Source organism: Saccopteryx leptura, chromosome 5 (assembly GCF_036850995.1).
Source record: "Saccopteryx leptura isolate mSacLep1 chromosome 5, mSacLep1_pri_phased_curated, whole genome shotgun sequence".
Taxonomy (NCBI): domain Eukaryota; kingdom Metazoa; phylum Chordata; class Mammalia; order Chiroptera; family Emballonuridae; genus Saccopteryx; species Saccopteryx leptura.
In genome coordinates, this window is record NC_089507.1 from 73,092,349 (window position 1) to 73,109,416 (window position 17,068).

At 35.3% G+C, this 17,068-nt stretch overlaps 1 protein-coding gene across 3 annotated transcripts in view; it reads left to right on the forward strand.

The window, feature by feature from the left end:
* The window catches only part of CCSER1 (coiled-coil serine rich protein 1), a 1,510,224-nt gene that overhangs the window by 733,387 nt on the left and 759,769 nt on the right, over nucleotides 1–17,068 (forward strand). For all 3 annotated transcript variants that reach the window (XM_066385743.1, XM_066385744.1, XM_066385742.1), the window contains exon 8: nucleotides 1,550–1,633. In XM_066385743.1, coding sequence (XP_066241840.1) covers nucleotides 1,550–1,633 — 84 coding nt within the window. The remainder of the gene's footprint in view (nucleotides 1–1,549; nucleotides 1,634–17,068) is intronic.

Consider the following 17,068-nt stretch of genomic DNA (forward strand, 5'->3'; position numbering starts at 1 on the left):
TTTAAAAATGGGAAATGAAAATGATTTTAGCACTAGATTTGATTCCTAGTGAGTAAGAACTGAGAGTATAGGATAACTTCTTGGATTGTTTTAGGAAATAAGAATTATTGCAAAAAATAAGTAGAAATGAATCTTTGGGGTAGGAGAAAAGGTTGTTGAGTTGAAATATCTATTAGACAATGCTGAGTATATGCTCAGTAAGTAGTTTTACTCATGGGTTGAAGCATGGAAGACAGATGTTTCTAAATTAAGTATTTGCATCTGAGAATTATCAAAATAGAATAAAGTAAGACGTAGATAGATGTGAATGTCTTGTGTACATGGAGACTGGGGCTGAGTGTACATGCAGAGTAAGCAGATCAAATGCCCACAGGTGTCTAGTGAAAGGGATAACTATGATAGCAATAAAGATAAACACCATATTGTGGCCATTGGTTTGAAAACTAATATTTAATTACAGTAGGGGAAGAAACTGTAAAGTGTTTCTTTTAGAGCAGTGGTAGTCAACCTGGTCCCTCCCACCCACTAGTGGGTGTTCCAGCTTTCATGGTGGGCAATAGCGGAACAACCAAAATATAAATAAAAAGATAGATTTAACTATAGTAAGTTGTTTTATAAAGATTTATTCTGCAAAACAGCAAAAATCCGACATAAATTACTTGGTAAATAATTATGATTATATGCTTTAACTTGCTGTAACTCAGCTTTGTAAATGTTATAAAGTAAAGTTACTTCCCTACTTTATAAATCACCATTACTGTGGAACCAGTGGGTGGTTAGAAAATTTTACTACTAACAGAGATACAAAAGTGGGCAGTAGGTATAAAATGGTTGACTACCCCTGTTTTATTAGAGTATCGGTATTTTTATTCTATGAATATGTATGCACAGGAATGAGAGGAAAGAATTTAGGATGACTCTAAGTTTCTGTCTTTGGCAACAAAATGGACAAATGGATGTTCAAAGAAAAAGACTGATATAAGAAATAAAACGTGTATATTACATATAGCATAATATTTTTGGATGCATTAATTTATTTGCAGCTTATAATACTATGAAAAAAGCATACTGTAGAGCAGGAGTTGGGAAACTTTTTGGCTGAGAGAGCCATGAACGCCACATATTTTAAAATGTAATTCCATGAGAGCCATACAATGACCTGTGTACATTACGCATTATCCAATAAAAATTTGGTGTTGTCTCGGAGGACAGCTGTGATTGGCTCCAGCCACCCGCAACCATGAACATGAGCGATAGGAAATGAATGGATTGTAATACATGAGAATGTTTTATATTTTTAATGTTTTTTTTTATTATTAAAGATTTGTCTGCGATCCAGATGCAGCCATCAAAAGAGCCATATCTGGCTTGTGAGCCATAGGTTCTTGAACCCTGTTGTAAAGGAAATTTCACTTTGATTAGTCAGATGCAATTATCTCCCATTGCATGAAGCTGACTTTCCTTATATTTTTCTGTAATATTCATATTTGGGATTCACAGCAAAGTGAAGGGCCTACGCCTATTACACTGTCTCTTTGATGTTTTATAGGATATAATGAAAGATGAATGCTCCATGTTGAAGCTGCAGCTGAAAGAGAGGGATGAACTCATTTCCCAACTTCAGGAAGAGCTGGTAAGTGATGACAATATTTGGCCCACAAGTGTGTTTTCCTTGCAAGGTTATTTCTTATAGACCCTACAACAATTTATTTATTAACACTATATTAATTATTTATAAATTGTTTGTAATTCATTCTGATTACCAATTATTATCAATTTTATAATCCTACAGTAATAAGGATTTGACAATCTGAAAAATAGAGAGCATGTTTTATATTATGGATTAAATTTTGTATAATTTCATAAACAAATCACTGAACCAGGGTTAGATATTTCCATTTAATCTGTGAAAAACTGTGAAGCATAAGGCCTCTCATTTCATTTTGTAAAGTGCATGATTTTACTCTGCTACACCTAGAGATACAGATGTAATATAAAGCAAATTACTTAATCATCTTGCAAACAGAGAGGTTATGTTTTATTTTCATAAAACTTCCAAAAATGTATTAATCTAATAAGACATACTAATACAGATAGTATTACAGAAAAATATAAAAGGTATGTACTTCATGTTTTTGTAGTATTTATTCAACTATTACATCATAAAAATGTAAAAAATCATACTTGTATAACGTGAATACACATTTGGTAGGTAACGAGTACTGGGCACTAATCTCCTAAGTATGTGTTTTCAATTTATGATGATTTCAGATTTAACTACTGATTTGACTGTGTTAATAAGGTATTATGTAACTATTAAATATAATTAAAAGACAAAACAGATTTTATAAACCATCAAGTACCTGAAAACTCTTAACACGTTAGATCACAGACAAATTTACAGCATATTTTACTGATTTGACAACTGATAACATTTTTTCTGAGACTGGACCTTTATTTAGAATGTTCCATGATTGCATCGATGCTAATTTTTGACCCCAAGAGCATAGGATTATTATTGATTTTGAAATTTTAAATATCTTTGTATAAGTAAACCTGTGCCATTCAAACCCATGTTGTTCAAGGGTCAACTTGTAAAAAATTTGGATAATTCAAATTTAAAGTAAAACAATACACTTCTCCCTCATTTTACAAAATTAGTCAACAGGTTTTTTTTTTTTGAAGGGAGGGGTACTAAATTACTTTAATTATAGCTATGTAACATTGGATCCCAAAGTAATAATTTCTTATTTCATTCAATAAATAAAAGACATATTTATTAAATACTAGAATATTAAAGCGTCCTGGGCTGCGTATGTGTTGGGGCATCAATTAGAGAGAGAAAATGTTCTCTTCTGGCAGGAATCTTTGTTCTGGTGAACCTGAAGGAAATGGTTTGCATATGGGATATTTACTTCCAACTGCTGTATAATAGAACAAAATCTTCTCTGTCCTGATAGGTAATATGAAAGCCACAGCTAGTTTTACCTATGTAAAATGGGATATGTAAATAGCATTTTTTATGTTGATAATAAGTTGTATCTTGTATTTATCTTATAAAGTGTTTATTAAAAAATTGGAGGCCCTGGCCGGTTGGCTCACCGGTAGAGCGTTGGCCTGGCGTGCAGGGGACTCGGGTTTGATTCCCGGCCAGGGCACATAGGAGAAGCACCCATTTGCTTCTCCACGCCCCCCCCCTCCTTCCTCTCTGTCTCTCTCTTCCCCTCCGGCAGCCGAGGCTCCATTGGAGCTAAGATGGCCCGGGCGCTGGGGATGGCTCCTTGGCCTCTGCCCCAGGCGCTAGAGTGGCTCTGGTCGAGGCAGAGAGATGCCCTGGAGGGGCAGAGCATCGCCCCCTGGTGGGCAGAGCGTCACCCCTGGTGGGCGCATGCGGGAGTCTGTCTGACTGTCTCTCCCCGTTACCAGCTTCAGAAAAACACACACAAAAAAAATTGGAATAAGCCAAACAGCAAATGATGAAGTTTAAGACCATTCTCCCACCAAATGAGATTTTTTTTTTTAATTTTTTATTTTCCAGTCTCTTCTCTCTCCCTGAAACTTATATGAATCTTGCTGAGTTTGTTGAGGACTTTCAGTGACGGTTTTCCTTTGAAACATATTTCTTCTCTTTTAAGAATTTTTATTTTTGACTTATATTTTTATAATCACAGTATTTTTCATTTAGATTTAAATTATATACAGTGTAAGATTTATTACACATCACTGCTTTCTTTCCGCTTCATCTTACTCCACTATATAGTCTCTTCTGATTCATTTATGGTTTGGTTAGAATCCTTTCCAAAGTGTTCCCTTCAGATGGATTTTGACATGTTCTATAAATCCTTGAATATCCTTTTACCTTGAAGGATAAAGGATAGTGCTCTGGATTGAACAATGTTCCTTCCAAACTCATGTGTTAAAGCCCCTACCCCACAATATGCTATATTGGAGATAGGGCACTTAGTAATTAAGGTTAAATTTGATAGGATTTTGTCTTGTAATAAGATGAAAAATTTCTACACCCTAAGGCAGTGGTTCTCAAAGTTTTTGAAGTCGGGCGCATTTAAAATCCTACATATACAAGTAGGCTCATTATATACAAATTTCTGAGAAATACGTTATAATAATTAAGTAAAATATTAAAAAAATATATAAAGTCCAAGTGTGCTTTTATGGTAATTAAAACAAAATAAATATGACCAAATTAAATTTATTCTGACATTAAAAAATATTTTTATGCTACATTTTTTGAGTTATGCTTTTTAGAATTCATAAAAAAGAGGGGTTAAAAATTTTTAAAAAACTGACAAAAAGTTATCTTTATAAATATATATATATAGATAGATAGATAGATACATTCTTAGTAAGATTTAGTAAATTCAGCAGGTCCCAGTGCGAATGTGTTAAGTTTTTTCATTCTTGTGTTTATGAGAAACATGAGCCTTATGTGTCCTCGCGATTTCTTCCATGTTTGGGCATATATTTGAAAGGAAAATTTTACTACTAACAGAAATACAAAAGTGGGCGGTAGGTGACTACCTCTGCTTTACACCAAACAAAGAATAGAAGAAACTTGTCTTTCATTTCCTCGTCAACACGTTGAAGAATTCTTCTCTTTTTACTCATAATTGTGTTGAGAAAATCCTAATTCACATAAATAGGATGTTGAAAATTGTAGTAAAATTTTCAAAGCTTTTTTAGATGTTGCCACATATTCTTTTTTTTATAGAAATCCAGAAGGCTTCAAGAGATAATTCCTAATGTTTAATCATCAATCTAAAACCCCCACCATACATATCATCTTAACTTTACACAAGTGGTAGTTAACCTGGTCCCTACTGCCCACTAGTGGGCATTCTAGCTTTCATGGTGGATGGTAGCGGAGCAACCAAAGTATAAATAAAACGATAGATTTAACTATAGTAAGTTGTTTTATAAAGATTTATTCCACGAAACTTAGCAAAAAAATCTGACATAAAGTACTTGATAAGTAATTATTATTACATGCTTTAACTTGCTGTAACTCTGCTTTATAAATGTTATAAAGTAAAGTTACTTCCCTACTTTATAAATTACCATTACTGTGGAACCGGTGGGTTAGAAAATTTTACTACTAACAGAGATACAAAAGTGGGCGGTAGGTATAAAAAGGTTGACTACCCCTGCTTTACACCAAACAAAGGATAGAAGAAACTTGCCTCCAGTCTTTCCAGGGAACATGGGGGGTAGTGTAAACAATCCAGCACCACAGCTTAACAGCCTTTTGCAACCTAATCAGGCAAGTGAGGTGGGGGTTGGGCAGACTGTCAGCTTACAGCCAATTCCCCACACCTCTGTCCCCCCAAAATCTAAACTCCACAAATCCTGTTGGTTTTTTGGTCCCCAACAGGCACATATTTCTCTGGAATAATACCATAGGATGCACCTGGAAATCTTCTAGGGTGCACTTTGAGGACCACTGCCCTAAGGTCTTCTCAGTTACAAATGTTAGACACCACTGGCCAGTCTGAGTGGAAGCTCTACAGTTTTCCCAGCTAAAAATACTTTGCAGCCTCTCCTGGGATGAGAAATTATGAAAGTATGACCCTTCTTACAACAGTTTTCTCTCCGGAAGCTTGATTTCTCATTCTTAATCCAGCCTATTGTCTGCTTGTCCAGTGGCTCCATTTAAGCCTCAAGGAAAGAAAAGGCTTGAGCCTGCTGTCTTCTCTAAACACCCATCAGAACCTGCTTCTCCCACATCTGCCCCTGAGCATTGCCTTCCTGTCCCAGTCTCTGCTTCTGCCCACAAGAAGTTAGTGTCAGCTTGAGAGAGAGTAGTGTCAGTTGTATTGAGGAAATGATCTTCTTTTGAGACCTTCTTCATGCACCTTCTGATGAGCAAATCCAAAATGGTAATTGTATTATGCAGTCTCCCCCTCCACAGTTTATTTTTTAGCAGTGGCAGCCACATTACATTAAGCCCCAAGGTATATACCAGGTTTGATCAACTTTGCCTTGGGTTAGAAAATTAAATAGGCTCTGGCCAGTGGCTTAATAGATAGAGCATCGGCCCAGCGTATGGATGTCCTGGTTCGATTTCCAATCAGGGCACACAAGAGAAGTGGCCATCTGCTTCTCCCCTCTCCTCTGCTTCTCTCCTTCTTCCCCTCCCATAGCTAGTAGCTTGATTGGTTTGAGTGTTGACTTGGGCACTGAGGATAGCTTGGCTGGTCTGAGCATCAGCTTCAGGTACTAAAAATAGCTCAGTACTTGAGTGTCAGCCCCAGACAGGGTTGCCAGGTAGATCTCAGTGACTCAGAAGTTTGCTTCATCACAGTCTGCCCTCCTCTTACCTAAAAAAAAATATGAAGAAGAAGAAAATTAAATTAAAAATAGAGCAAAGGAGGTATTTATTCCCTTCATTTTTCTGTTGCCTTATCTTTCTTTACTTGTAGAGGAGAATAAGTGAATATAGTGATATAAAATATCAGAATATGAGTATCTAATATAATTACTTATGTGACTAAATTTAGGCATATTTATTCTGGCCTCAATTTCCTCAATTATCAAAGAATAATAAATACTAAAAATATAGAAAAATATTAAATGTTCATTAATAATTTTATTAATAATATATAATTATAGTATATATATAATATATATTTACATAGCTATTCATTTATAAAATTAAGTAGGGAGAACTGTATATAGCATAACATTGTATAAAAATATATACACATAGAAAATCTAGTGTAGTTAATTATATTTAGGTAATAGAATGTTTAAATTCAGTTTTATATAATTTTGTAGTGTTTCACTTTCAATACAAAAGTATATATTTCTTTTACAATTAAATAATCTGATATATCTCTGAAAAATATATGTAAAATGTAGATTGTGTTTAATGGTTTTTATTCTACAGGGTGTGTATGGTGTGTATGTGTATGTTGGAACCTTTTAGTCTGTTTGGAGAATTATAAAAAGTACTATAAACAGAATGGCTTAAACAGCAGACATATATTACAATCCTGGAAACTTAACTGTCCAAGCTGTTGGCAGATTCAATGTCTGGTGAAAGCCTTCTCTCTGATTTTTAGAAGCCTGCTTTCTCCATATGTTCTCACAAGTCCTTTCCTTGCTGCATGCACGCAGGAATAAAAAGGAGCTCTTCTGACTGTTCCTCTTCCCATGAAAACACTAATTCTTTCATGAGGACCTCATCTTCATGATCTATCTAATCCTAAATCCCTCCAAAGTTCCCACCTCCAAATACCATTACATTGGGGCTTAGGACTTGAACATATCAATTTGGGGAGATATAAGTGTGTCATTTGCGACAGGAATATAAGAGTACCAGAGTGGTCTTGTGGAATTACACCCCTTTACAACTACTTATTGGTAGCAGTTATGATTTTATTGCTTTTCCATGTTATAATTCTCTGTAAGAATGAGCTTGACAGAAAAGTTACATCTAAAAATAAAAATCAAACAAGTCAAAAAGACTACTATGAATTATTAGATCAAAGTAGGAAATGAGATGAAAAACTGTAGAATATCCGTCACTAAGAATTATTCAATATCATGTTGATTAGACAAGATATTAAAGACATGAAAAGAAACTAGCATTTAAAGCCAAAAATAATAGAAATGAAAAAAAAGCAATATTTAAATATATTTATATATACATTTGTATTTATTTTGTAGGATATATTGAAATTCCTACTATCAAAAATAACTCTCCCACCCAGAACAAAATCTAGAAATTTTATGAATTTACTCTATTAAGATATTTAATGCATAGGTGTAGGTTTAGAGCACAAGTCTAAACATAATGGCTAAAGGTAAGAATACTTAATCAGAATTAATTATAATAATAAAAGGTATTTAAAAATATTATATAGTTAAACTTTATTACATTTAATGATATAAAGCAGAGAGAAATATTTTTTTCACTTATGAAAATGTTTTAAATTTTTTCTTTTGAGATTCAGTGAAGGTCACATTAAAGAATGCATTGTAATTTTATTGTTAGTATAAAACTGAGAGGCATTGTAAATATTACATTTTTGTGCCTAAATAAATCCAATAGATTTATCATAAATGTTCCTGGTGAAGTGTAGCCTTGTGTTTTAGGGAGAAAGATATTTTCTTGTAAATGATTACTAATCTTATAAATGGTTTCATACTATAGGTAAAAAGTATGTTGTTAAGACTGTGAAAAGTGAAATTTAATTGTTCTAATTAAGATCAGTACACCATGTTATAGATTGTTTTGTTTTACCAGTAATTTGGTCACCTGTTCCTTATACTTTCAAAAATATTGAATGAATTTATATAGATAACCACATTAGAAAAATGATTGATACTAATTCTAAGCTTTTATAATCTCTACCATTTTAGACTCTTCCCTTGGAAAAATTGTATTTATTTTCTGATTTAAGTAAAAAGTATCACATGTAGTTTTTTACATATAAGTTTTAAAAGCAATATATTTCTATTTAAAAGGCTACTTTATTTTTATTTTATTTATTTATTTTTTAGAGAGAGGAGACAGAGAGAAAGAGAATGGGGGAGGAGCAGAAAGCATCAACTCCCATATGTGCCTTGACCAGAAAAGCCCTGGGTTTTTTTTTTTTTTTTTCTGAAGCTGGAAACGGGGAGAGACAGTCAGACAGACTCCCGCATGCGCCCGACCGGAATCCACCTGGCACGCCCACCAGGGGCAACGCTCTGCCCACCAGGGGGCGATGCTCTGCCCCTCCGGGGTGTCGCTCTGCCGAGACCAGAGCCACTCTAGCGCCTGGGGCAGAGGCCAAGGAGCCATCCCCAGCCCCCGGGCCATCCCTGCTCCAATGGAGCCTTGGCTGCGGGAGGGGAAGAGAGAGACAGAGAAGAAGGAGGGGGAGGGGGTGGAGAAGCAAATGGGCGCTTCTCCTATGTGCCCTGGCCGGGAATTGAACCCGGGTCCCCCGCACGCCAGGCCGACGTTCTACCGCTGAGCCAACCGGCCAGGGCCGAAAGCCCTGGGTTTTGAACCGGTGACCTCAGCATTTCAGGTCAAATGCTTTTTAATGCTTTTACCCACTGTGCCACCACAGGTCAGGCCTGAAAATGCTAGTTTAAATGTGTAACCTTATAAACAAGTTTTCTGGGCAGAAAATTATTTTAGCTCTCTCTAAAAATAAATGTATACTGATACACTCTTCATTAAAGAATAAGGAAAAATAAAACAAGGCAAAACAAAAATACTTCCATGTTTGGTTTTATAATCCTCTTTTTACCAACATTGCAAATTTATACTTGTCAGAAAGTAGTGAAAGCTGTTACCTTAAGTACCACATATTTTATAGATTTATCATAAGGGGATACATTAACTGTAAGGCATTTACAACAATAGTAAAAAATGACTAAAATTTATCTGTATTTACTATTAGCACAGGACAATAATTCTAAAAATGGTAGTGATAAGGCATCCTCTGAAAAGATTTTTTTGTGCTCCTAAATTCTACCTTAGTAACTCCAGGTTGTGACGGGGTTTTATATTTTACACACACATACTTTTAAATATTTTAATTATCACATTCTCAATAATCATTCCCTAATAAGCTAAATTTAAATGAAAATTAGAGAGAACTTCCAGTTAGGGTCAAAACACACACAAGGCTTAACAAGTAAGCATCGTCAAGTATATTTTAAGGTCAATTTGTGTTTCTACCTCCTGTGGTACTACATATCAATGTATTGAACAATAAATTCAAAATAAGCAATAAGAGCGTTGTTATTGTAAAGGTGAGAAAATAGGCCTTTAGTTAACTTCAGTTCTGTCATTGGAAGTAAATATTTGGAGTATTTATTTTTATTTAAAACTTGTGTATCCTTCTGGCTGAACTTACAATCAAATTGACATGAGGCAAATTAAGAAGAGAAAGTAGCGAGATTTGTTACATATGCACACACAGAGATGCCATATGAATATGAGAGTGGAGGACAGATCGGGCTGATGAAGCTTCTAGGCTATCTTAAGCTAAGGAGAAGGTGGGTGGGGTGGTTTGGGACTTCAATGGTCAAGAAGGCAATGAAAAAGCAAATGTTTAGTGATCACATGTTTGCTGGAAGACCTTTAACAGTACCACACAGAAAATATTTTGAACAAAAGGGCCATGCTAGTTCCTCCTTGTTTGTCACACTTGATCACACTAAACTTATATTTCCCTTCCTTGAACAGGTACTCTATCTAAATTCCTATTAGACAGTAATACAGAAGGCCAGAAGTTTTTCTTTTCTTTTTCTTAAAAATAACCAGTTGAACATAATCAGTATCCCAAAGAGGCATATTTTGGTGTAGCAAACTATGTTGCTCCTCACAAATTTTAGTTTGTACATTTTAATATAATCAATTCTGAACTGTATTTTTTACACTAAAAGGTATGTTTTAAATTAATGCACTAATAAAAAATGTTACATCAGGCTGCAATTTAGTAGTTACCTAAATTGTATCTTTCTAGACTCTTAATTAAGAATACACTGTATTTATAAAAATATTACTTTTTGCATATTTGTGCAAAATTCAATACAACAAAGGCTGCACTAGCTCCATTTATTTTTTGGCCATGACTAATATTTATTTTATGTCATGGTAATTATTTAAAGACAGGGTTTTTTTTTTTTTTTTAGAAGGAGAGTGTTTTAAAAATGAACTGTTCTGGGTATCCAACATAACAGGTACATCACTGAGTTTAACACTTAACTCCTGCAGTGTAAAGACTAACAGGAGAAAAAGCACATAAAAATGTTTTAAAAAATTCTTTATTGTGTTATTAAACCTTTTTTGTTCTCATTCAAAGCAAATATTGAAAATTTGTACTTAAGTTTAAGTAAACAGGCCTGACCAGGCAGTGGAGCGTCAGCCTGGTATGCAGAGGATCCAGGTTTAAAACCCAAGGTTGCCACCTTGGGCATGGGATCATAGAAATAGCCCTATGGTCATAGAAATGGCCCTGAGCTTAAGCCCAGAGTTTGCTGGCTTGAAGTCCCAGGTTGCTGGCTTGAGCAAGGGGTCACTCACTCTGCTGTAGCTCCCCCCCAAGTTAGCGTACCTATGAGAAAACAATCAATGAACAACTAAGATGCCACAACAAAGAATTGATACTTCTCATCTCTCTCCCTTCCTGTCTGTCTGTCCCTGTCTGTCCCTCTCTTTGTCTCTCTTTTCATCTGTGGAAAAAAATAGTTTAAAAAAAAAGTTGAAATTTAAGTAAACATAAACAATCATTTCTCCCCATATTTTTAAAATGCCATTTATTTTATATAAATGTAAGCCAAGCTCTCAGCTCATTTGTCAATGTTTGAACAGTGAAGTACAGAGTGTAAAAAGACACTTACAGAACTGGTGAATTTTGAAAAATTGAAGGCCATTGAAGAATGCAAAGTATAGCATTATATATAACACTGGGGAACAAAATTTTTGTTTATCCACAAAAACACTTGTTCTTACCTAATTTGAGTGTGCTGATCTCAAATCTGACATTAGTTTATCTCTATAAGCTACAGTTTTTTGCAATTCAAGATTTTAGGTTTTCATCTTATTGTAAAATTTTCAACATTTAGTTTAACCATAATGAAGTAGAATGTCTTCTTGGGCATCATCTTTGTGAAAATATAATATTTTATATAATGCAGTAATTACACTAATACACTAAAAGATATGATTGCATCAGAATTTGTCTACAATTTCAAAATAGAACATATTAAAACACTTATTTTAATCATAAAATTTGCGCAAAACTTATTTAAATTCTATTCAGGCAAAAATTTGCATTTGTAGCTCTTGTTTTTGTGTACTTGTTGAGGACAATCTCGTTTGATGCTCCAGCAGTGGTCTGCTCATCACTAAGAGCTCCAAGATTTTCAGGAAACTTATCAAGGTGACTGTTCAGGAAGTGAATCTTAAAGCTTGTGTTATATCCAATGTCGTAGAAAGTCAACAGCATCCTTTGAACCAGAAGTTCATAGTTTTCTGCTTTTTTGTTGCCAAGGAAGTTCTTTGTAATTGCCAGAAAAGACTGCCATGCTGCTTTCTTGTCCTTATTCATCTTCCTAGCAAATTCTTTGTCACGTATGAGGGTTTGAATCTGAGGTCCATCCAATACACCTGCTTTTATCTTCCTGAAAGACAAAGCAGGAATAGCAGAAATAATATGTTGAAAGCATTCACTTTTTCTATTCAAAGCCTGAACAAACTGCTTCATTAAGCAAAGTTTGATGTGAAGTGGGGGAAAAATGATCCTGTCTCGATTGACTACAGGTTCATTCACAATATTTTGCATCTGTACTTCCAGAGCTTCATGTTTTGGCCACTCCTTCTGTGATATGCATATTAAAAAAGAGGAAGTAGAAAATAAAAGAATCTAAGAAATACATATCACTAAATAGCACTTTGCCAGGAATCTGGAGAAGAGTCATTGTGATTTGTTTTAAAAATATGTATATATAGAATTCAAATTGAATAAAATAATATTCCCTTAAAGCTTTAATAACAGAATAAATTCTACTTGATAAGAGAAGCATTATTTTTGCATGAAAATCATATCCTGAATTAGTCTTAGAAATAATTCCCCACTTGCTCTACATTCAATTATAATTTACGGTATTATTTCACACCAGTCATTTTAAGGTAGAATATTACAAATGCATGCATGATTTACGTAATAACAGACATCTGTACGCATTTCCAAACCTTTTTTCTTTCTCATATTTATGAATAATTATCTACAGAAAAGAAATATAATAGGTATACTTAAACATTATTAAAGTGGCAAGCTACTTTTCTTTTCTCAGGGAATTATTTACATATGTTCCAGAAAGTGTTTATGTCATCAGTAATCACTCACCTGTCAGGTCAGTGAGACAGACTTGTATGAATGTAACAATATCCTGTGATGATACAGGGTGTAGCCTCCCATTCCTTACACAGTTCAGCACCCTGAAGAAGAGCTGCACTGCACTTGCCTTGCCATCCTATACATTCGTTTGTCTTTATCACAAAGTGTTGTCATATTGCAGTATTGCATGGATATTGGGAAATAATTGTGGAATAATTTAAATGTCAGTATGAAGGTGTTTTACCTTTAAGATAAATATGTATTAAAAGTAGTATGCAACCACAAGACTGCCAAAGTAGGCATGCAGCTAAAGTTCATTTATAACTAAAGTTTTTAGATATTTTGGATATTTTCATTTATTCTACAAGGTATGTCATATGACTTAGTAGTTTTCTTTTCATTCTTGTATTATTATTATTTATTTATTTTTATTTTTTTGTATTTTTCTGAAGTTGGAAACGGGGAGGCAGTCAGACAAACTCCCGCATGTGCCCGACTGGGATCCACCCGGCATGCCCACAAGGGGGTGATGCTCTGCCCATCTGAGTGTCGCTCTGCTGCAACCAGAACCATTCCAGCGCCTAAGGCAGAGGCCACAGAGCCATCCTCAGCGCCCAGGCAAACTTTGCTCCAGTGGAGCCTTGGCTGCAGGAGTGGAAGAGAGAGACAGAGAGGAAGGAGAGAGGGAGGGGTGGAGAAGCAGAGGGGTGCTTCTCCTGTGTGCTCTGGCCGGAATCAAACCCGGGATTCCTGCACGCCAGGCCGACGCTCTACCACTGAGCAAACTGGCCAGGGCCTATTATTATTTTTATTTTACTAGTTGAGATTCCAGTGCTTAGAGTAATTTAGCAAATAAAACAAACTAGTTTTTTAGTCAACAGGCACAAAGATAGCCAGACTTACAATTAGGGAAAATAATACAAATCATGTTCTTGAATTGTTTGGGAGATTAATAATTAAAAATTATATATATATATATATATTTGTGTGTATGCACTGTATATATTGTATGTATAATTAGATATACATATATACATACACACAAATGAATTATATATAAAACATTATACATATAAAATATTCTCATGTTCTGTTTCACAATAAATTCTCTTAAACATGTTAAAGCCAGTCTGACCTTGACTGCTGCAGGGGTTAAGGAGATGAAGGACTGCACTTGTCTCTCTCAAGGAGTCAGCATTCAAATGAGGGAGACAAGCAAAAACAGATCATTGTAATAAGAAGAGCCATTGGTTACTGAGTTCCCACTCTTTGAGAAGTGCTCTGATGAATGCTTTAGGTTTATTATTGCCCTTAATTTTTACAGTAAAATTGAAAAACACATATTAATCCTTCTAGTTCCTCAATAATACTGAAATTCAGAAGGATTGAGTGATTTAAATTGGCATAATAAGTGATAGAGTTGGTATTTGAAGCAAAGTCTGTCTGATTGCATAAACATATTTTTCTCATACTATGTCAAACAGATTTAGAAATGACAAAGCAGTGAAGTTAGTGCTATACAACAGGATATTACAGTTCTCCTTGCTCTGAATCAATACCATAATGAAAGCAATGGCTCCTGTTCATTGATTGGTTAGCCTGGTAATAGCAGTCAGACTTGGGGAGCCAGGACAGCAGATCTTGGATACAAAACAGGAAGGCATTTCAGAGCTGCCACTTCCAGCCTCTTCTCACAGCTGTCATTGCGAGCACGGTGTCTTTCCTCTGGCAGGGCACTGCACATCACAGACCACTTAATATTACCGTGCCCTGTTTTTTCACGGACACTACTTTCATCTAAAGATACTAAATGAAATTTATTTTTTAAAACAACTTGGAAAATTATGACTTAGTGTTAGAGAAATGAAGAGATAAAGAGGGAAAAATTGAAGTATTTTATCTGCACCCTAAGAAAACAAATTTTTTTTTAATGATCTTAAATAAAGGGTGGACAAAAGCAGATATATATTCAATTACCTCAAAAGGCATTGGGTGCTAATCCAAGCAGACCACTGAAATTTAGGTTTTTTTTATTGGTTTTTAAAGAATTAGTAAATAATAAAGATCAGCAATTTGAGCACTTATAAGAGTGCATCCAAGTCTACTGTGTCATTATGACATTCTTTGAGTTAATAAAGCTATAATAATCATAACCTACATGCCTTTTTCTATATGAACAAATGTAAACCTATTGTTGGGTAAAATTTGTGTTATTTGGGTTTGCTCACTTTATTGTGAAAAATGGCCCCTGTCCACATGAATGGCACTGCCAGGTGAAATTGCTAATTACCTTTCTGCTTGGGAAGGGCCATTGTTATGCTAATGTGTGCTGGAGGAGGGGTTTTCGCTTCAAAAAGTTTTAAGAAGAAGGAGAAAGGAGAAGGAGGCCATGTTTTTGCAGAGTGACAGCAGGAAGTGTGTTGAAGAGAAAGCAGCCAAGATGACAGGGTGCTGAAGGAGAAGCCAGTTGTGCAGAGAGGAGAAGAGAGAAGGTGTGCAGATGGGGAACCAGAAGTGACTGAGCTGGTGGGGGCCTTTGATTCTAGGAAAATCCAGATATGTCAGTAGCTTTGTGAGCACTGAATGAATGGGTTTTGGAGCCCTATGTGTTTTTACTTGTCTGCCGAGTGTGCAGCTAGAATAAAGGAATGGCCTACCAGTTTTTGACTTCATAGTTTCTTTACCATCTGTCTGAATCTAATGTGAACCTGCACCTGCATGGCTGTGATGACCGCAAATGCTGGCCATATACCTACTTTTACCCATACCTGTATATCTCTGTCCATAAAATGTGTGTAACTACAATATTTACAAATACATATATATTTTATATCACTAATAAATCTACCATAGTAAGTCTAATACTGGCTGTGGGAATTGTAAAATGGGAAGAAACACACTAATCCAAACAAACATCACAAAGTATCTGATCTCATCTGAGAAAATGTTTTGCATAATTGAGGAACAAAACATGAATGAATGGGTATAAGGCCTGGGGCTACCACCATCATGGCTATGCAGGTTCTCACTGGATTCCGGCAGATGGTAAAGAAACAGTGGAGCTAAAAAATGGTGGGACATTCTGTTTATTAAAGTCTCAAACCAGTCGACAAGTAAACATACAGGGAAATCACTTTCTTTTCATTCAGGGCTCCCAAAACCTCTGACATTTTCTCTAGTTCCACAACCAGGAGAATCTTCTCAGGTTCCTTTTAGAATCAAAGGCCCCACCAGTCTCAGCAGAGCTCACAAAGTCCTTCTGCACTGGTTCTCCATCTGCACATCTTCTTCTCTTCTGCAAAACTGGTTTCTGCATTGTGTCTGCAAAACTGCCTGTGCCTTCTGACCTCTTGTGCAGCAAACATTAGCAAAACAATGTTAGCAAACAATGTTAGCAAAATTAGCAAAACAATTTGATGCCCCCTCCCAAGCAGGAATGCAATCAATAATTTGCAACCAACTGCCTTGCTCTGAGGGCGAGCGCACACATTGCTGCCCAGTACAATTTTTTAACAATAAAAGTGAGCAAAATCAAACAATACAAATATTACAAACTCATTTGCCCAACAATGGACTACAGATGTTTTTTAATAATTTAATACCATCTCACTTCCCAATTATTTAGCTAGTTCTAGGACTATTTTAAGATCTATATGGAATGAAATTGAGGATTTAAAGTTTAACCTGACTTCATTTCCACGGAGAAGCTTGGGCATAAGTGCCCTTCTTGTTTACTCTCTTGTCACACTCAAATGTGGCTTTTCCTTGACATTTTTCCTTTTTCGTTGATGAGCTCCTTAATACTGCTCACAAAAAATAGGGGATACTTTATTGCTTCATATTTTCTAATTTTTGTGAGCAGTATAGTAGGGCCTTGTCATCCTTATATGCTCAAAATCCTGCAAAGTGGGTGGGCATTCAGGGAATGTTTGAAGGGATGAAAATATTTATATCTAAATCTTGCCTCTACATTTGTTAAGGATACCTTTAGAGAATAAAATAAGGTAATGTCACATTATTAAATTGTGTAGCTTGGCAGATGCAGAATTAGAAATAAGGGGGAAGAATGAGTGTAAGTTGTGCCATATAAGTTAATGAAGGAAGTTTTAGAAACCAAACTAACCAGGAGTGAAGGCATGAAACAGAGAACTTAAATACGAAATGGGTGCACAGTAAACAGTAACGACCAAATAGAGCAGAAAATA